The sequence below is a fragment of the Myxocyprinus asiaticus genome, chromosome 35 (genome assembly GCF_019703515.2).
Source record: "Myxocyprinus asiaticus isolate MX2 ecotype Aquarium Trade chromosome 35, UBuf_Myxa_2, whole genome shotgun sequence".
Taxonomy (NCBI): Eukaryota; Metazoa; Chordata; class Actinopteri; order Cypriniformes; family Catostomidae; genus Myxocyprinus; species Myxocyprinus asiaticus.
The window spans coordinates 227355-250314 of NC_059378.1; the positions used below are offsets into that span (position 1 = coordinate 227355).

At 38.8% G+C, this 22960-nt stretch overlaps 1 protein-coding gene across 2 annotated transcripts in view; it reads left to right on the forward strand.

Moving 5' to 3' along the window:
• LOC127425909 (6-phosphofructo-2-kinase/fructose-2,6-bisphosphatase 4-like) overlaps positions 1–22960 on the forward strand; it is a 34263-nt gene that overhangs the window by 8667 nt on the left and 2636 nt on the right. The window contains exons 3-14 of one of the 2 annotated variants that reach the window (XM_051672219.1): positions 4607–4703; positions 8583–8649; positions 9783–9857; positions 9936–9992; positions 10067–10188; positions 10264–10471; positions 12053–12199; positions 13147–13251; positions 13985–14114; positions 14385–14447; positions 14548–14612; positions 18583–22956. In XM_051672219.1, the coding sequence (XP_051528179.1) occupies positions 4607–4703; positions 8583–8649; positions 9783–9857; positions 9936–9992; positions 10067–10188; positions 10264–10471; positions 12053–12199; positions 13147–13251; positions 13985–14114; positions 14385–14447; positions 14548–14612; positions 18583–18864 (1418 nt within the window). In that variant the 3' untranslated portion in view covers positions 18865–22956. Of the gene's footprint in view, positions 1–4606; positions 4704–8582; positions 8650–9782; positions 9858–9935; positions 9993–10066; positions 10189–10263; positions 10472–12052; positions 12200–13146; positions 13252–13984; positions 14115–14384; positions 14448–14547; positions 14613–18582; positions 22957–22960 lie in introns of those variants that run through there. The other variant, XM_051672220.1, reaches the window with a different exon arrangement.

Sequence of the window (22960 nt, forward strand, 5' to 3'; positions counted from 1 at the left end):
ACCAACTCAGTAAACTCAGAGAACACCGGGTTTAGTTTGGGAGGACAATAAATATTTAAAACAAGAACCGGTGAAGGACCATTCAATTTAAACGGCAAACATTCAAAAGATGAAAAACATGGCAACATAACTTCAGTAACTAAAACATCAGATCTGTGAATGACAGCAAGTCCACCACCTCTACCGGTGGATCGTGGTCAATGTACGTGTCAGTGTACGTGTAGCCTGGCAGGGCACACATATTAAGATTGACATAGTCATTCGGCTGATGCCAAGTCTCACAGAGGCAGAGAAAATCCAGTTTATTATCCATAATAATGTCACTGATGGAAGCAGCTTTATTGTTTACAGAACGAGTGTTCAGTTGTGCAAACCTTATTGTCTTGAGGCGAACTCCTCCACTAGATGCAGTACGCTTCTGAGGATAAGAGAGATTAGCAGAGCAGACACCACGCGGGGCTGGATAACGATGATCCGTGCATCGGCGAGACCATATCGAGTTGATACCAGCACCGCTTGTATGAAGATTCCGACGGGAACTCCGATGAACATATTTTGGCTGGCGTAGAAGGTGTAACAATCCAACACAGAGGTATAAAGAGGCAAATGGTGTTCAAGGTAAAAACGTTCATCCTTGGAGTATTCCAACATGGCGAATTCCGGGTGTTCAATAACATTCTTGCCGTACACTCCACATAAAATCACTAAACAGATAAAAAATGGACAGCAAACCCGCATATTATCAGCAAATAACACTAAAACACTAAACATAAATAATAAAACGTTGAAAACGTTGAAAACACTGAAAACGCGGGTGGAGAAGCGGCAACCAAACTGCACCAGTGTCCTCTCCTTCTCCAAGGTGCACTAGATAGAATGATAGATAAAAAGTGATAGAGTGATATATTGAAAAGAAGGACTGACAGAAAGATAGTAAAAAAAGAGTGAGAGTGGTAGACAGATAAGAAAGTGATAGATGATAGATAGATAGATAGATAGATAGATAGATAGATAGATAGATAGATGATAGATAGACAGTGTGGCGGGATGAACGAGGCACAGACAATTATTCTCAAGTGCACAGTCCCACAAAGGGGCTGTTTTATTGTGACAATAAGTAAAAGGAGAACTTAATGGTGCATGGTGTCTTCGGTGCAAGGGTGGGGTGAGCGTGTCGGGTGTCTGTGTTCGTGAATCCGGTGTTTTTGAAGTTTCCATGTAATGCGTGCAGTGATCGGCGCTCACTCGTTGCTGGAGTCTGGAATTGAAAGAGAGAGAGAAGAGGATTAGTGTCATGCCTTGGAGATGGTGCTCACCATCTTGCTCTATGTTTAAATCACCTCCAGCTGATCGTTTGCAGGTGATGCCAATCAGCGTCTGCATTCCACGGTTGATCGGCAAATGAGCTCCAATTCCAGGGTGACACTGAAACGCATGGGATACTCGCCCCATTTCCCCGCCCAAGCGATGTCCTGGACCTGGAAGCACACAGAGGGGATGGGGGGGAGGGAGTGACCTTTTACACAGACCTGACCAACCTTTGAACATCCTGGACAGGCCGTCTGCATTGCCGTTGGCAGCCCCTGGTCGATGTTGCACCTTGAAATGGAAGTCCTGGAAGGTGAGGAACCAGCGGGATACCCTGGCATTAGAGTCCTTCGCTCATGCCATCCATTGCAACGGGGCATGATTAGTCAGCAGAGTGAAGCTCCGGCCCAGTAAATAGTATCGTAGCTCCAGGATGGCCCACTTTATGGCCAATGCTTCCTTCTCCACGGCTGCATACCGGGTTTCGGCTAGGGTCAGCTTCCGGCTGATGTACACTATGGGGTGTTCTTCCCCCTGTTGGACTTGGAACAAGACGGCCCCCAACCCCATATCCGAGGCATCTGTTTGTAGGAGGAAGGGGCAGTTAAAATCTGGGGCGTGTAGGACCAGAGATGAGGACAGGGCGTTCTTCAACTTCTGGAAGCTTCTTCTGCAGGGCGGCTCCATTCTTGGTCAGGTCTGTTAGGGGACAGGCTATAGTGGAGAAGTGAGGTATGAAGCATCGATAATATCCCGCCAACCCAAGGAATGCATGTACCTGGGTTTTGGTGGTTGGTCAGCCAAAGGAGTATACTGCCTCCATTTTCTGTTCCTGGGGCATGATCAGACCACTTCCAATCTGATATCCCAGGTAGCATGTCTCCGATGCTCCTAGGTGGCACTTCTTTGGATTGGCGGTGAGTCCAGCTTTACTCAGTTCAGTCAGCACCCTCCGCAGACGGTCCAGGTGGTCCTCCCACCGCTCCGAGTGGATCACAACATTGTTCAGGTAAGCCACTGCATATGCCTGGTGGGGTCTCAGGATGATGTCCATCATCTGTTGGAAGGTGGCAGGTGCCCCATGTAGACCAAAGGGTAGCACCCGGTACTGCCAGTGGGCGTTAGGTGTGCTGAATGCTGTCTTTTCCCTGGATGATGGGGCTAAGGGTACCTGCCAGTATCCTCTGGTCAGATCCAGGGTTGAACTATACCGCGCTCGGACCAGCCGCTTGATTAGCTCATCCACTCGGGGCATGGGGTATCCGTCGAAGGTGGAGACTTCATTCAACTTCCGGAAGTCATTGCAGAAGCGGAGGGTGCAGTTGTCCTTCGGAACCATCACAATCGGGCTAGACCAGGGGCTTCTGGACTCTTCGATGACCCCGAGTTGTAGCATCCGTTGCACTTCCTCCTCTATAGCCTGTCGGCGAGCCTCCGGGACCCGGTAGGGACGCTGCCGCATGATGGTTCCAGGAGGTGTGCAAATTTCATGATGGATCATGTTGGTCAACCCAGGGTGACTCGAAAACACGTCACTGAACTGTCTGACCAGGGCTTCCAATTCCTTCTTTTGATTTGCGGAGAGTTGGTTCCCAGATCTACCACTAGAGCCTCGGTTTGGGCGTACCCAACGACTCATCTCTTGGGATTGGTCCAGCATTTGAGGAGGTTAATGTGGTAGATCTGCTCCACTCATCTTCGTCCCAGCTGTCGGATGTGATACGTTACAGACCCTGTCCATTCCACCACAGTGTAGAGACCCTGCCAGGTGGCCAGGAACTTAGACGTGGCACAGGGGATCAGCACCAGGACCTGGTCTCCGGGGTGAAATTCACGAGCTTGGGCAGGGTGGTCATACGTGCGCTGCTGGGCCCGTTGGGTCTCTGCCAGATGTTCGCGCACCAGGGGCATCACTTTCTCGATCCTCTCCCTCATCTCACTTACATGCTCAATTACTGTTCGGTGTGGCGATGGCGATGGCTTTCACACAGCGGCCCTCGACCTCACCTCCCTTTCTGGAGCTTCCCGGGGCACTGCTCGGTGAACGATGCAAACTGCCAGCCAGGCTCGGGCCTCCGGGGGGTTTGGGTCCGTGGGCATGGGTTCCTCCCGAACAGACGCCGTCGCTGGTCTGCTTACTGGCCATGAGTTGCCCTCCAGTGGTCGCCTTTTCTGGTGCGTTTTCCAGAAATAGGTGACAGCTCTCTCTCCGCTGCCAAGGGCTTGCGTCACCTCCACCAGTTCCACAGCCTCCACCGGGGTGGCGAGGGTCTCGGGGTTCCGCATTCCTACAGCCCACTGTTGCATGCGGGGGAGGGACCAGAGGAACTTGTCTACCACCGCTCATTCTGCTATCTGTACTGGCATCGGTTGCACAGACAACAGCCACGGACGGGCTAGACGGGACAGCTGCGAAGCCTGTACGCAGGCAGGAACCTGAGCATCATACACCCATTCATGGAAGCGCCGCGCCGCACATACCGGTGAAAGCCCCACCCGTGCCAAGAATCTCATTCTTTAGCTCTTTGTAGTCTGTGTTCGTGAATCCCGTGTTTCTTGAAGTTTCCTCAGAATGCGTGTGGTGATCGGTGCTCACTCGTTGCTGGAGTCTGGAATTGAAAGAGAGAGAGAAGAGGATTAGTGTCATGCCTTGGAGATGGTGCTCACCATCTTCCTCTTCCTCCGGCATTTAAATCCCCTCCAGCTGATTGTTCACAGGTGACGTCGATCAGCATCTGCATTCCACGGTTGATTGGCAAATGAGCTCCAATTCCAGGGCGATGCTGAAACGCACGGGATACTCGCCACAACAGACAGACAGACAGACAGACAGACAGACAGATAGATACGTTTATTTAGTAGAACAGTGTTTTGGCTTTTTCAAGCCAACCTAATTAGGCTATAGAACAAGTAAATGTTTATACCAGTGGATTTATATTGAAAATAAAGTAGGATGCAAGTTATTCACACATTTAACCATTGCTGAAGTCTTCTCAAGCTCACAGCTGATTGATCATTTCTATCTGCACGTCATTTAGAATATTCACTTTGATGCGTCAAGTGCAGACTGGATGTTAGTATTAAACATTGAGTGTTCCAGACATAAATGATCCCTCACATCATTACTTTACTAACAGATCACTTGAAAAAACCCCATAGACTTACACTGAAGAAGGGACTCCAGTCAGATCAAGAGACATCAGAGACACTCTTTTCACTTGAGACAGTAAACAAACACTAAGAAGAATGCTGTATCAGTAAACATCATCTGTGTTCTATTGCTATTCCACTTCCACAGAGTTTAATGTTGGACAGTACAGACGGGAATGTGTGAAGATCTACAAATCCTTCGAGTTCTTCCGACCAGACAATGAAGAGGGTCTCAAAATCAGGAAGTAAGACTATAATAACTATTAAAGTTTACAGGTATCACAGAAATGGGAAGCCACATTATGATATTGAGCCCGTTTACATGCACATCAATACGCAGATTACTCTCAAAAATCAACTTATTTCAAATCAGACAAAACAAGAAATCTGTGTTTACATGAGATTTGAAATAATCTAGTTTTTCTCTGCTTTTGACATCAAACCATGAAGAGGCAAGGAAAGCCATTTAATGCATTTACATGACCACACATGTTGGCACTTTATTACACATAATCAGTGTAAGAACATGCATGTAAACGCACTTAATGTTTGTGGTGATCTTAGAGCTATAGAGAAACTATAATTTGGTAGCATTGAGAGATATGACCAAAATTATATATGATGATAGGTCTGATATTTTGTTGACCAATATTATAATTATTATTAGAAACTTTCCTCAAGAAACTCAATATCTTCTCAAAGCAATGCATCAAACAAAAGAAATCCAATGAAAATAAACACTTTTTTTTATCACATAAATATAAACACAGAAAATAAATTTCACATTAATATAAGCACACAGAAAATAAATATCACATAAATATACAGTAAACACAGAAAATAAATATCACATAAATATAAACACACAGAAAATAAATATCACATAAATATAAACACTTCTTGCAGAAAATAAATATCACATAAATATAAACACTTCTTACAGAAAATAAATATCACATAAATATAAACACTTCTTGCAGAAAATAAATATCACATAAATATAAAAACTTCTTATAGAAAATAAATGTCACATAAATATAAACACACAGAAAATAAATATTACATAAATATAAAAAACTTCTTATAGAAAATAAATACCACATAAATATAAACACTTACAGAAAATAAATATCACATAAATATAAACACTTACAGAAAATAAATATCACATAAATATAAACACTTACAGAAAATAAATATCACATAAATATAAACCGAAAATAAATATCGCATAAATATAAACACACAGAAAATAAATATCACATAAATATAAACACTTACAGAAAATAAATATCACATAAATATAAACACTTACAGAAAATAAATATCACATGAATATAAACACACAGAAAATAAATATCACATGAATATAAACACACAGAAAATAAATATCACATGAATATAAACACTTACAGAAAATAAATATCACATAAATATAAACACTTACAGAAAATAAATATCACATAAATATAAACACTTACAGAAAATAAATATCACATGAATATAAACACAGAAAATAAATATCACATAAATATAAACACTTACAGAAAATAAATATCACATAAATATAAACACAGAAAATAAATATCACATAAATGTAAACACTTACAGAAAATAAATATTACATAAATATAAACACTTACAGAAAATAAATATTACATAAATATAAACACTTACAGAAAATAAATATCACATAAATATAAACACTTACAGAAAATATATATCACATAAATATAAACACTTACAGAAAATAAATAGTACATAAATATAAACACTTTTAGAAAATAAATATTACATAAATATAAACACTTACAGAAAATAAATATCACATAAATATAAACACTTACAGAAAATAAATATCACATAAATATAAACACACAGAAAATAAATATCACATAAATGTAAACACTTACAGAAAATAAATATCACATAAATGTAAACACTTACAGAAAATAAATATCACATAAATATAAACACTTACAGAAAATAAATATTACATAAATATAAACACTTACAGAAAATAAATATCACATAAATGTAAACACTTACAGAAAATAAATATCACATAAATATAAACACTTACAGAAAATAAATATCACATAAATGTAAACACTTACAGAAAATAAATATCACATAAATATAAACACTTACAGAAAATAAATATCACATAAATATAAACACTTACAGAAAATATATATCACATAAATATAAACACTTACAGAAAATAAATATTACATAAATATAAACACTTACAGAAAATAAATATTACATAAATATAAACACTTTTAGAAAATAAATATTACATAAATATAAACACTTATAGAAAATAAATATTACATAAATATAAACACTTACAGAAAATAAATATCACATAAATATAAACACTTACAGAAAATAAATATTACATAAATATAAACACTTACAGAAAATAAATATCACATAAATATAAACACTTACAGAAAATAAATATCACATAAATATAAACACTTACAGAAAATAAATATTACATAAATATAAACACTTACAGAAAATAAATATTACATAAATATAAACACACAGAAAATAAATATCACATAAATATAAACACTTACAGAAAATAAATATTACATAAATATAAACACTTACAGAAAATAAATATTACATAAATATAAACACTTACAGAAAATAAATATCACATAAATATAAACACACAGAAAATAAATAGTACATAAATATAAACACACAGAAAATAAATATCACATAAATGTAAACACTTACAGAAAATAAATATCACATAAATATAAACACTTACAGAAAATAAATATTACATAAATATAAACACTTACAGAAAATAAATATCACATAAATGTAAACACTTACAGAAAATAAATATCACATAAATATAAACACTTACAGAAAATAAATATCACATAAATGTAAACACTTACAGAAAATAAATATCACATAAATATAAACACTTACAGAAAATAAATATCACATAAATATAAACACTTACAGAAAATATATATCACATAAATATAAACACTTACAGAAAATAAATATTACATAATATAAACACTTACAGAAAATAAATATTACATAAATATAAACACTTTTAGAAAATAAATATTACATAAATATAAACACTTATAGAAAATAAATATTACATAAATATAAACACTTACAGAAAATAAATATCACATAAATATAAACACTTACAGAAAATAAATATTACATAAATATAAACACTTACAGAAAATAAATATCACATAAATATAAACACTTACAGAAAATAAATATCACATAAATATAAACACTTACAGAAAATAAATATTACATAAATATAAACACTTACAGAAAATAAATATTACATAAATATAAACACACAGAAAATAAATATCACATAAATATAAACACTTACAGAAAATAAATATTACATAAATATAAACACTTACAGAAAATAAATATTACATAAATATAAACACACAGAAAATAAATATCACATAAATATAAACACTTACAGAAAATATATATATCATAAATATAAACACTTACAGAAAATAAATATTACATAAATATAAACACACAGAAAATAAATATCACATAAATATAAACACACAGAAAATAAATATCACATAAATATAAACACTTACTGAAAATAAATATCACATAAATATAAACACTTACAGAAAATATATATATCATAAATATATATATATATATATATATTTTTTTTTTTTTTTTTTTGCAAGAAATACATATCACATAAATAAACAAACTTTTTGTAAAAATGTTTTTTGACCGAATTAATGCAGAGCTCATCTTTTGGCTTTCTTAAAATTATTTTTGTGTGCTTCATTTTGAAGTGGTTAAACAGATCCGACGTGAAGGCCTGCCCACTGATGGATACGCACATGCCGTGCACATGGATATTTACATAAAGTATCGCTATCTGCACAATACTGCAAAATCTCTTCACAGTAAATATGGTCATATCCCCTAGTGCTACCATCCAGTTTATGTCTTATTATGGACTAATTATGACAAAATGTCTCATTTGACTGTCCATTTAAAGTTGCTGGATGTTTAGTGTCTTTATGTGGCATCTGATCTCAAAATCTCATGTGATTCCTCGTCTCTTTTAGACAGTGTGCATTGGCAGCGCTCAGTGACGTCAGGCAGTATCTCACAGATGAAGGCGGCCAGGTGGCGGTGAGGAAACATCATTCATACTAGGGCTGTCAATTGAGCAGAGAAACTACATTCAAATATTTACCCTAAATATTTTCAATATTCAATATTCAGCTGATTTTTAAATTGACGTTGTTTCCTCAGTCCACAAGAGGGCACACTGAATACATGAGCCATTCAGCACTGTTATATTATTGCATTGAACATTACTGGCTGTTAAAAAAGAGCATTTCATTTTCAACTAATGTGCATAAAATAAATAAATAAAAAGTTTTATTCGGTCCATATCCTCAAATGTTAAATGAGGGGGGGGAAACGCTTCAATAGACAGTTCACATGGTGTTACACTTGTACTGATTCCTCCTATTCCAGACTCAAGCTTCATAATAACAGTGAAATAGCACATTGTGTTTTATTCAGTGCAGTTGTATGTAGAGTAGCGATATTCACAGATAGCAGTGGTATCCGGCTGAACTCGGTGGTGAAGCGGCTCAGACTATGAGCACAGGTCAGGGGCTGTTCAATCAGACGAAACACTTAAACTGTAAGGATCTCGAGACACACAAGTTGAACATCTTTCCTGACAAACTGTTTAAAAAAACGTATTGCTTAATCTGAGAAATGCTTATAAGAGAGCAAGACGCAACGGCCAAAGACCTCCACCAACTGTAAGGGGCTGTTCACGCCGAACGCTTTTGCAACCATCCATTTGTTTTTCTATGTAAACGCATGCTAGATGAACGTCTTTGCTTCCCTTTGTTTTTGTTTATTCAGCGTCTCGTGCAGAAGCGCTGTTTTTCAGATGATGTTTCTAATTAAACATAACTTAAAAAGCATCTTGAGACACCTGCTCTCTGTTAAACTGTATTTGTTGCGCTGCATCAAGCCTTTTTTAACGCAAGAATGTGATCGATCTGAAGTCATCGTCAGTTCTCGGCACACATCCAAAATTCAAATGCCTGTTTGAACATTCGAATGTGCATTATTTTTCTTAAATTCAACAAATATTTGAATTTAGAATTTTTATTTGACAGCCCTAACTCAAATGCAAATTATAGAGTAGAACAGACGTTCTCAGCTCTGCTTAATTACACGCAGTCTAGAACGTTATCTCTGTTCAGCTACATTTTCTCTTTTCACTTGATAATCTTCAGGTCTTTGATGCCACAAACACAACAAGAGAACGGAGGGAGACGATCCTCAGATTCGCACAACAGAACGGTTTTAAGGTGCCGCAACCGATCCACAGCGTTTGTGTTTGTCATTTGTGTTTTCAGCCACAGCTCTCTAAAACTCTCTTTTCTCAGGTGTTCTTTGTGGAGTCTGTGTGTGAAGATCCAGATGTTATTGAAGAGAACATTGTTGTGAGTATCAGAAGTGCAGAGTATCTTCTCTGGCGTGATTCTGTCCATTCTAACGAGACCTTTGTGTGTGACAGCAAGTGAAGTTGGGCAGTCCAGACTACACACACTGTAACACGGAAGAGGCCGTCGCAGACTTCATGAAGAGGATCAAGTGTTACGAGAACTCCTATCAGACGCTGGATGAGGAGCTGGACAGGTAAGAGGACATTTGATTGAAATGAATCCCTGAGCTTCAGGCCTCGATGAATTCACTCAGTCGTCTCGGGTTCAGGGAACTTTCCTTCATCAAGATCATCGATGTGGGCCGCCGCTACTTGGTGAACCGGGTGCAAGATCACATACAGAGCCGAATAGTGTACTATCTCATGAACATCCACATCACGCCGCGCTCCATCTACCTGTGCCGACACGGAGAGAGTGACCTGAATGTCAAAGGTCGTATCGGAGGTGATTCTGGGCTCTCGGCCAGGGGAAAGGAGGTGAGACATCTGTACAGTCTGCATTTTAGGTACAAAAGTCTAAAATGTCTCTGAGATTCTTTACAGCAAGTCCAGAATATCATCGATACAGAAGCAGTCAGAAGTTTGAAATGTGAATGTGACCTTAAAACCCTTTTAACCTAAAGTCTTCTACTTAAGTGCTGGGAATTAGTTTGTAGACAAATGTAAATTGTGCCTACTTAGGATTTTTTTATTTAACCCTTTAAGCTCTGAAGGTGTTTTTAAAGATTTCCTATTTCAGTGACTTATAACTCAACAAAAAAAAAAAAAAAAAAAAAAAATAAACAAGGAGGATCAAGTGTTTGGTATCATTGTAAAGAAAACTTTTTACATTTTGTAATGATATAGATTATGATACATTTTAAGACTCTCAGCCTAAGAAAAATTAATGAAAATAATTTGAGCCAAAATGTACTTTTTTTTTCTTATTTTTCTGATTTGACATTATATATCTCTGGGTGTAAATAAGGTGGCTCTGAAAAACTGCTTTTATTTTGTTCCCAATCATGTCAACTTTATCTGAGAAATATTTTTGTGTCGATACGACAAAGCAATCAAAAGTTATAGCATTAAAAAAAATTTTTTACCATGTGTCCAAAAGCCTCTCCAAACAAATAAAACATAATAATTGTACATAAGAACTAATTACACATGCAAACACAACAATGACTAAAGGTTTGCATAGCATGCAGACATGATTTTAGTAATGAGATTTCACAGAATGAGTTTCATTCTGTGTCATTTGAGTCATCATTGAGTCTGTGTCATGTATTTGGCGCCATCTCCTGGTGGTCATATGTAACATTGTGCTTCATGTGGATTATCTAATGATCTATGCATCTGAGTATCTTGTGTGTGGACTCATTTGAAAGATAATCACCTCCTCTAAGGTATGGTATGTGATATTTTATGAAGTTATAAGTGAAAACGTGGCATGTAAGCAACACCAACATAATTGTCAAAGACAAATACTTTATATAGCCATTACTCGCTATATTTTTGTCTGTGAGTAAAACAAATAGGCTAGACATTTCCAACAACATATGACACATGGCTATTTGATGAGTTTGATGTTTTTACTGATTACAATAATTTGTACAGTGCAATTTTTTTTATAAATGATAAAAACGGTACACTTTTAATTTGCAAATTTCAAAGAACTTGTTCAGTTTTGATCATAATGTCTACATGCATTGGAAAGTAAAGCTTCTAAGCTTTCAAACGATACCTATTTTGTGTTGGTCAAGACTGTAGTTGTTAATATTTTGACAATTAACTAATGTAATATTTAAGTTCAGCGGGCCCATACAAGCTTAAAGGGTTAAAAAAAATAGTTGGAGTGGATTTGAAGGAGCAGCTGTGAACAAGTGTCCTACATACATGTGAAATTCTTCATTACAGTTTAAATCCATTTTCTTTAAAATTGTTCAGAGGCTGACACCTTTTTTTTTCCTGAGAATGCTGAAAATTTGCCAATATTTCATAATCAAATTATTTCTTGTCAGAGTTGTTGTGAATCATCCTGAAGTGTCTATCTTTTGTTTTCCCACTCTCGTTCAGTTTGCTAAGGCGTTGGGACAGTTTATTCAATCACAGAATATTCATGATCTGAAGGTGTGGACGAGTCAGATGAAGAGGACCATACAGACAGCAGAAGCTTTTGGTGTGCCGTACGAGCAGTGGAAAGCTCTAAATGAGATCGACGCTGTGAGTGTCAACACCCCTAACAGTAAACACACTATATTGTAGGGATGGGCATTTTGTAGACGAGGACTCTAACCCCAAAAAAACGAGTTATCAATTACTCTTAAATTAAAGTATGACACGTACATGAAATTCATATATTGTTTTGTTCACAAACGTTATCAAGTTTCAAAATAAGCTAACTTCAACAAACTGTGCTTCTCGGAAAAGAACAATATGCATTATTAAAATAACATTTGCTTTCACTTGGAGCTTGCATAGAATCCAATACTGACAGCATGAGTGTAATGCACATACTATATAAACTCTGATTCTACATAAAGGCCATCACATTTTTATCATTTCACATGTAAGTATTCAGAAAAACAAATGGTGAAAGTTAATACAATGTGTTCATTCTGTGTCCAGAGATTTAATGCACATACACATATACTGGTCTGATCAGCTTCAGAGTTTCTCGTACCGCTTCACATTTTCTTTCCACCATAAAAACAGATTCTCGTTCGTAGGTTTGCATCACTCTAACAAGAACTACAATAAGAATCAAAATATTACAAGTACTGCCACACTTCACACTTGGCCAAAGACAACATGATCTCTTCTTCTCTCATTCAACACCTCGATGACACACATCCACAGCGCCCCACAGTGGACTCAATTGTAACTTCAAGATTTCTGATTCAGATTAAAATTTCAGTATTCAGCGCTGCTCACGACAGACACATTACAAAGGAAAATCAATTTGCGATATTCAAGTAGTGTTTTTAATAGTCGACAAGTTGGTGCAGAACGAGTAATTGATTAGTCGATTAGTTGTGCACTTCCCTACTATATAATGCTCTTTGTATGATTGCGCTTCATACATTTGTTAATCATGTTGTGACTTTAATGTTCAAGCTCGTTTAATTTCAGTCAGAGATTTTCTCTTATGATTTTAATATGGCATTTAGGGCGTTTGTGAGGAACTCATGTACGAGGAGATCCAGCAGAAGTATCCTCTGGAGTTCGCTCTACGGGATCAGGACAAATATCGCTACCGTTATCCCAAAGGAGAGGCGAGTCTGTGTTGGTTTTCTGTTCATTTCTCTTTTTGAGGTGTTTTTCAACATTCATGTTATTTTGTTTTGGGTTTGTGTTGCTCTCTTTGGAGTCTGCATGTTTCTCCTCAGAATCCTCATCAAATGTTCATTGTTGCATGTTGCTAACTAACCATTATACTTGAGATTACTTACCAGTAAATACACTGAAACAGAGTTAACTAATCTCTTATTCTGTTTCTAAGCTGTTGTGTTTTCTAGTGACAGTATTACCAGTGTGTTTTTGTGAGCCTGAACACTTCACACACCATAAGTCTGAGCTCACACACACACACAAACTCTCATCTGTCGGGCTGTGTGTGTGTGTGTGTGTGTGTGTTTGTGTGCGTGCGTGTATGTTGTGTTTGTGTGTGTTGTGTTTGTGTGTGTGTGTGTGTGTGTGTGTGTGTGTTGTTTTTGTGTGTGTGTTTGTGTGCATGTGTGTGTGTTTGTGTGCATGTGTGTCTGTTTGTGTGCATGTGTATGTGTTTGTGTGTGTGTTGTGTTTGTGTGTGGTGTGTGTGTGTGTGTGTGTGTGCGTGTATGTGTTTGTTTGCGTGTATGTGTGTGTGTGTGTGTTTGTGTGCGTGTTTGTGTTTGTGTGTGTGTGTGCATTTTTTGTGTTTGTGTGTGTGTGTGTGTGTGTGTGTGTGTGTGTGTGTGTGTGTGTGTGTGTGTAAAACTGGGTTGTAATCCATCTCTCTCCTCACAGTCCTATGAAGATCTGGTCCAGCGGCTGGAACCCGTGATCATGGAGTTAGAGCGTCAGGAGAACGTCTTAGTAATCTGCCATCAAGCCGTCATGAGGTGCCTGCTGGCCTACTTCCTGGACAAGACTGCAGGTGATAACGGGACCCTTAATACTGAAAACCATCACACCAAAGTGCTGTTCCAAACCTCATGAGCTGCCTACAGAGGCTTCATACCGCACGCTAAAGGGCAACAGGCCTCTTTTAGTTTGCCTAAAAATGACAAAAATTATGATATTTCTCTTGTTTGTGTACACTCTTAAGATTTTGGAACAGAGCATGAGTGTGATCTTGGTTTGTTAATGTTGAATGTCAATGCATTCTTGTTAATTCCGCTAGTAAAGTGTGTTTGTCTGTGTACAGTGGAACTGCCGTACCTAAAGTGTCCTCTACATACAGTATTGAAGTTAACACCTGTGGCTTATGGTAAGACGGGAACCCTTTCTCAGTGTTCTCTGAATAATGCCTGTTTTTCATTTACAAATGTGAATACAGGGCTTTTAGAGATTGTTTGTGTGTTTTTTAGGTTGTAAGGTGGAGTCAGTCTGTTTGAAAGTGGATGCTGTGAATACTCATAGAGACAGACCAGCGGTAAGACACAATCACACACACACAGACACACACAAACACATTAATATATGCCTGTCAGTTTAGGGTGATTAAAAAAAAAAAAAACATCTCCTGGTTATGAGCTCTTTCTTGTCTCCTGTGATTCAGTGCATCTGGAGAGAGCGGTTTGTGGTTATCAGTGAGTTAACACATAGAACTAAGAAGTACCTTTAACCTCTTGAGACCCCACGTACACGTCATAGACTATGTATAATTTCATTTCATTTAAACCAACTGATCTCAGTTCAGGAGACTCCTGTTCATAGAGCATCCTATAGCTCTCTATGCAGTTAAGTGCATTCACTCCTAAAATCTGATCAAAAGTTCAGTTTCAGGCTGCAGATGATGTTTGGATCACTCAACATGTTTGACAGACATGTGACAATGATAATCAGTACATAGATTCAGAATTTATAATGTATCATTTTATTTTAACATGGTTGACAGTGATTGGATGATGCTGGACATTACTTTGAATCAGAATTAATTTTGATAATTTTTGATATAATGTCTGTAACGTCTCAAACACATGAATAATCAACACTTCTGGAAACATCATAAACTATCTGATAAAATAATCTGACTTTCTATAGATTGGTATTATTAAAAATTTCACAACTTAGTCCCGCTGTCCACATATGAGGACATTAACTTTTAGGAAAACTATTTGATCTAAAATATATATATATATATATAAATGTTTACATGTTTATTAGGGGCTACTAGTTACAAATCAAAAAGGGAAACAGAAAGTCCGCCCAGCTGTCACACTCGGGTCTCAAAGCTAAATGTTCACATGACAATTTACACATGATATTTCTGCTGCTCCATACTTAATTCAAAATCCCACAGAGTGTACACATCAACATCTCTTTATGATCATATGTGGATTCTCTCAAAGGGAGAGTTCCTCTATGACATCATATCCTCCTTTTCACTCATAACAGCGTGAGAGCGCCCTTGAATATATTGTCAATTTCATTATCCTGCAAGCCAAATTTTTCATTCATTAACAAAAGTTTGCAAGCTGCCCTCTTTCTTTTCCCCATTTTATTAAGTTGGCTTGAAAAAGACAACATTCTGTTCTACTAAGTAAGCTTATTATTATTATTATTATTATTATTAATATTCTGGGACCCAAAAATTTCCAAGAGTATCTCCTAGAGCTTTCAAGCTACAAACACCAAATCTTTTCTAACTGATCGGATTACGGTATTCCAGTATCGGACTTCCGAAAAGGCCTCATGTCTCTTTGACTTCCATTCAATGTATGAAAACGTTTTTCTGTAATAACTCCATTAGAGGATTCAATCTACATCCTATAACTCCACCACTCATACTTTCTATCTATCACTCCATCACTTTCTTTTTCTATCTTCACATCACTCTTTTTATTCTTTCTTTCACTCTATCACTTTAACACCCTAGCAACTGCATACAACCTAGCAACCATTTAGTGCACCCTAGCAACCAAAACCCAATGACTGCCATTCAAAATGGCTTAGATGGTTATCTCCGGATCAGAATGTCATAGAATCCTCAGGTTTGACTCATTACACTCAGTCCAGCAAGCTTTTTAGGATCACCCTGACAACTTCCTAGCAACCAGATGGACTTACCCTAGCAACCGTATATCAAAACACATGTCTCTGCACCACAACATCGTAGCGACTTCAACTTTGGCTTATTTACATTTACATTTATTCATTTGGCAGACGCTTTTATCCAAAGCGACTTACAAAAGAGGAAAACATAAGCGAATCATCTTAAAGAGACAGTGGTATGAAAAGTGCTGCATTACAAAGCTTATTTGACTCAGACCAGCAAGGAGCCTTTAAATATCATGCTGGACAATACTTAGCCACACCCTAGCAACTATTTAGTGCACCCTAGCAACCAAAACCCATTGACTTCCATTAAAATTAGCTTAGATGGATATCTCCAGATCAGAATATCATAGAGACTTTATTGTTGGCTTGTATGACTCAGGCCAGCAAGCAGCCTTGTTAGTATAACCCTAGAAACTGCCTAGAAACCAAATGAGCTCACCCTAGCAACCAAGTTACAAATCACATATCTCTGCACCAGAACACTATAGAGACTTCCAGTTTCATTCATTTGACTCAGGGCAGTAAGGAGCCTTTTGAGTATTATCTTGGTAACTACCTAGCAACCAGATGGGGTTACCCTAGCAACCAAGTAACAAATCACATATCTCTGCATCAGAACATCGTAGAGACTTCCGGTTACGTTCATTTGACTCAGGGTAGCAAGGAGCCTTTTGAGTATCACCTTTGTAACTGCCTAGCAACCAGATGGGGTTACCCTAGCAACCAAGTAACAAAACATATCCCTGCACCATAACATTGTTATCTATCTATCTATCTATCTATCTAACTGTCTGTCTGTCTGTCTTTAAACTTTCAGACTAGGCTTTTTCAAGCCAACCTAAAGTTTGTCCACAAATGTTTCAATCGAGTTATTTAATTAAGAACTCTCTTAACATCCCTCAGTTTGTTAAAAAAAACAAAGGTTTTTGAAATATTATAAAGAATATTTTAAAGGAACTCTAAGTAATTAGATGTTTTCCTTTTATATTATGTACATTTGTGTATGTATATTAATCATCTTGTTGTCCTTAATTCCTTAAACCTTTTTTTTTTTTTTTTTTACAATTCTTATGTCCTTGCTTATGTTTGTTGAATATTCTCCTGTATCCTAATTTCATTTAATAACTATTTTATTTTTATGTATATCTGGTATTATTGATCCTGAAGTTGTTGTAGTTTTTTTTTTTCTCTCTCATAATAAAAAGCGTGAGAGCGCCCTCTGTCTGCATGTATGAATGTAACACATCATAAAAAAGAGTTTCACTGCTGCTCAAAAACTCCTCTGATCGCATCATTTATATGGAGAAATGTTTTACAACTGAATAGACTAAACATTAAATTAAAAAATTGACAATAAAATGCAAAGTAATCACTTCAGTAATCAAAACGTAACTATATTCTGATTACCAACTATTTAAATTGTTACGGTTGTACAATACAGTTACTATTATTTTGTATTTTAAATACAAAATCCCATTGCATGTATTCTGTTACTCCTCAAACAACACATAATGCTCGATCCTGTTCTGCCTTTGTTTTGAACTATTTTTGTTAACAGAGCAAAAATAAACAATACAACAGCCAAATGGATTTTGAGTTACTCAGTATGACTTTCTTGTTGTGTAAAACAATATCACACTAAATTTTAACATTATGATTACTTGCGCTGATATTCTGAGTGTGATATTGAGTTTACTTTAGAAAATAAATCTGTATTTTTTTTACTCATGTTTCATTGTGTGCTATTATTTTTAATCCTGTGTGTGATACGGGTTGATTTGGGTCAACAGCGTCATGTTTATTTGTGGAACAAGGAAAGTTTTCACAGTTCTGTCAACACACACTGTCTCCATCATCTATTAACATGTGTTTGCTTTAAACAGAATGTAGATGTGTCCCGGCAGACAAAAGAAGCACTGTTAACAGTGCCAAACCATCAATGACAATTCCTGTTTTGTTAATATACAGTATATTTATGTACAGTACACTCCAGTCTTTATTTCCTGAAGCAGATGCATTTGATGGGCTCTTATAAAGCCTTTTATTTGATCATGGTCATGGTTCCGGCATTCGTGCCGACTCATACTGTTGTTTGTTCTTTCTGTCCCTCGTGCTTCGCAGGTGGAGCTGGCACGCGTGATCAGTGTTTCCATGTGTTTTCACTCTCGGGGAGATGCTGATCACGGCAATGATTTACCTGCCGTTCCACCTGCTTCCCTCTGATTGCACTCCCTACTTATTCCTTGTGTTTCTTTGCCAGTTTATTGTTCGCTGTCATGTTTAACCTTTCTCTCTTGTGTAGTTGGAGCGTGCTCATGTATCTGTTGTTTGCCTGTCTGTAGAGGTGCAGTTACCTGCCTGTTTGCTGTCGCTCACCAGTTCAGTGCCCAGTTCATTTGGAGGAGGAATCTGCCCATGTCTCGGGAGAATCGTCTGGGCTTTGCTTTGCATCACACCAGCTTCAATGGACCCTCTTCGGATTGCTCCAGACTACCACAACACACACACTTGTCTTACGAATACACTCATCACTAGCCCATAGTGGCTCATTGGATCTGCATCAGCAGCCGGCACAGGGAGCGCCATTCATTGAATTTAATTCCTTTGTTAATAAACACTATTGAACTGTCATCTCTGCTTTTGGGTCCTTTGTCTTCCCCCATCCCCTCCGTGACAGAATTAACTGGACACCATGGACCAAGCAGAGGAGATGACCCTTCGCTCCGCCCTCTCCGAACAAGGAGCTCTGCTTGGATGACACCAAGATCAGATCTCAGCCTCTAACCATGCCTTTAGAAGTTATGGCTTTGCAGCCGCGGAACTTTCCGCGATGGTCCAGCAGCTCTGCCCTCCCTCCGATCCCAGTCCCGTGCAGGACACACCCCCTGCTCCTCCGGCAGCTTCTCACACCCCATAGCAAATAGAGGCACGCACCATCCCTCCAGCGCCATTCTAAGGTGAGGGGTCTGTTAGAGATTTCCTCTCACAATGTTCACTGTTCTTCTCCTTGCAGCCCTTGCAGCTCTGAAGATTGCGTGTCTCATCACACTCTTCTCTGGGAGGGCTGGAGAATGGGGAACAGCTATGTGAGATAACCGGCATCCATGCTGCTCTTCATATGAATCTTTCTTTTCGGAACTTCGCCGAGTGTTTGACCGGGCAGCTCAAGGTCGGGAAGCTGGGAGTATTTTATCAGGACTGTCCCAGGGTAATTGATCAGTAGCCGATTATGAGCTAGAATTCTGCACCCTGGCCACCTCCAGTAATTTGAATGGTCATGCTATGTAGGACTTGTTCTTGCGAGGTCTTTCAGACACTATCCAGGACGAAATTTATTCTTTAGATCTTTCCCCGTGATTTGACGATTTGGTGGACCTGGCCATCCTGGTTGATCAGCGTCTGACTTCACGCCATGAGCATCACCAACGCCGCTTTTCACCCACTCAGACACTGAATCCTCACTCACAATCCATGCCTCCTACCAGAATTTCTGACCCTCACTCCAATTTTGAACCCATGCAGGTGGGTAGACTTCCGGTGTCATGTAAGGAGAGGCAGCGATTGCTTCAAAAGGGTTTTTGCATCACCTGCGGCCATTCGGGCCACCTTGTCGCCTCCTGCCCATTAAAAGACAACGCTCGTCAGTAGTTAGGGGGTTACTGGCGAGCACAACACCCTTGGACAAAGCCCCCGGACCCCGCACACTCCTCCCGGCCCGGCTGCTGATTGGAATGGACTGTCATGTAATCTTGGCCTTTGTGGATTCCGGCACCGAAGGGAATTTCATTGACACAGACTTGGCTTCCAAATGGCGGCTCCCCAGGATCCGATTGAATGAGCCCATCACCACCCACACGCTTAGTGGCATGCCCCTGTCAGTCATCACCCATTCCACTAAGCTTCTCAGGTAACCACACTGAACAGTTGTCCTTGTATCTCATCCGATCCCTATTGACCCCAGTTGTGCTGGGACATCCCTGGTTGGTAACGCACAACCCACACATAGATTGGGCAACCAACACTGTACTTGCCTGGAGCTTCTTTTGCTCCTTAAATTGTCTTAACTCTGCTGTGTCCCCTGTCCAGTCTTGTGTTTCGTTGCAGGATGAGTCGGCAGATATGTCACTAGTGCCGTTGGCGTACCACGACTTGAGGGCGGTTTTCAGCAGGTCCCACGCTGCGACCCTCCCTCCTCATCACCCGTACGATTGTGCTATTGAATTGCATCCTGGCACTTCCCCTCTTTGAGGATGGTTATATTCACTCTCGGCTCCCGAGAGGGAGGCCATGAACAGGTATATTAAGGATTCTTTAGCAGCCGGTCTCATCCGCCCTTCCTCATCACCTGCAGGGGCAGGGTTCTTCTTCGTGGTGAAGAAGGATGGCTCGCTTAGACCCTGCATAGATTATCAGGGGCTGAATGACATCACGGTGAAGAACCTTTATCCTTTGCCGTTGATGTCCTCAGCCTTTGAACTCTTGCAGTGGGTGTCCGTCTTAACGAAGTTGGACCTACGCAACGCTTATCACCTGGTTCATATCAGGAAGAGGAGGAGACCCACACACATACACACACACACACAGGACTGGTCAATGCCCCTGCCATCTTCTTTGGATTTCTTGGTGAATGCGGCATACTGTATGATCCGGCCCAGAAGAACCGCCTTAAGTGCCTCCCAAGCCACACCCACAGAGTATACTGAGGACCAGTTGGTCTCCATATAGACATTGATTTCAGCCTTTTGCATTTGTTGGAATTCAGGATTTTGCAATAGGGATACATTAAAGTGCCAACTATATGATTTACTTTCTCCATATGTGGCAACACCTCTAAACACACCAGGGTGTGATCTGATACTCAAATGTTTCCAATTGAGCAATAAACAACAGATGAAATGAGGGACTTAGAGATAAAAAAAAAATCTATTCTAGAGTAAATCTTATGGACTGATGAAAAAAAGTTATAGTCCCTACCAGATGGGTTCAAAAGTCTCCAAATATCTGTAAGACCAAGACTTTTACACATCCTGTGAAGCATCAGTGTTGCTCTAGGGGGCTTGTACACTTTTGCTTCACTATGATTTTGAGTCCATCAAAAGATTAAAGTCTCCTCCCAATATTATATCATGAGGGGTGCCAGTGGCCCTGATCATCAACGTTAGGTGCATAAATATTAGCCAAAATAAGACTTTGTCCCTGAATTTCAGCTAAAACCATAATGACGCTTCCTAATTTATCTTTAATCTGTTTGAGACATTTGAATTGTAGATGTTTACTTATCAGTGTAATGACTCTCCTGCTCTTACTCGAGCCAGCACTAAAGAAAACATGTCCACCCCAATTCTTCCCAAATTTGTCAGCTTCCTGCAGAGAAAGGTGTGTTTCTTGAAGGAAAAACTATATCATATTTCTTACGCGTAAGAAGAGAAATAACCTTCCTTTTTTTTATGGGGTGCCCCAACCCATTCACATTCCACGTGGAGAGAGACAACCCACTCATTTTTACATTTGACATTTTGACATATAAGAAAAAATAGATTGTGTGTCAAAAACAAGATTATAAAACCACATTCCAACATTGGAGCAACCATTAGAACCTGAACATCCCCCCGAACCAAACAAAGAGAAAAAGAATAATGTGCGCATTAACCCTGCGCACGACAGCGCCAACAGGCGCCCATCCCTCCAAACTCAAAGAGTCTATGTATGCCTACTAGAATCCCTGTGACAACTTTGCCATCGGATTACTCAAGTCCAGTGTTTCTATATAAATTTTGTGAGACAGAATTATACAGCAAAAGATAATCTATAAAGCAAACTCCAGCCAATAGGCGGAATAAGGACAAAGAGCTTGTAGATTCATCCATAAAACTGTCCTGAAGGTGTGTTACTCCACAAAATAAACTCAAGCTGCTAGGCGGAACCAGCACAAAAAAAAGCGTGCAGATTCTTCAAACAGTCAAGCAAATGTTCAGTGAGTGGTCCATTTGGCTGCAACGTGAGTACAACAAGATGGCTTACTCACTCCTTTGACTTTATGAAAGACAATGCTTGCTGTGGGCATGTGAATGTTTTACGGCCATCCTTAGCATCTATTCTCAATTTGGCTGGGAATATCAGTGCAAAAGTGACCTTCAACTTCTCCCAGACATGCTCCAAATCCACCTTGGTCACTAATGGATTAGCAGATAATTTCCTCTCCAATGACTCCAGATAATTGATCCGTTTCTCGACATCCCCCACATCGGTGAACTTCGCGTCCATGGCAGTGATCGATCGATGTATCACAGCAAGATCCTCCAAGTCAGCAACGACCTTCGTCAGTATTGCCGACACATTCAGCATCTCTCGCCACATTTCTCGCACTTCTCCAACTAAATTGACTCCCTGGCTCACGGCCTGCTCAGGGGCATCAGCTTGAGCACGTAAGTGTCTTTTAATGTCTCCAGAGCCCAAGGATTTTGAATTCTTTGACATATTTTCCTCCTAGAACAGTTATGGAACAGAGTGTATTGAATCTTACCGGTTTTTATCATTAAAATTGTTAAAACTAGCAAAGTGCGCAGAGCTCGCCGTTCACACGTCTGATCCTCGCATGGCATCACGTGACTCCGCAGTCATATTTGTTTTCAATTGAAAAGCAATCACAATGATCACAACACAAATATACTTTGAGACTGTCATAATAAATAGTTTTTGTCTTTATGTGTTTTTCCTCCT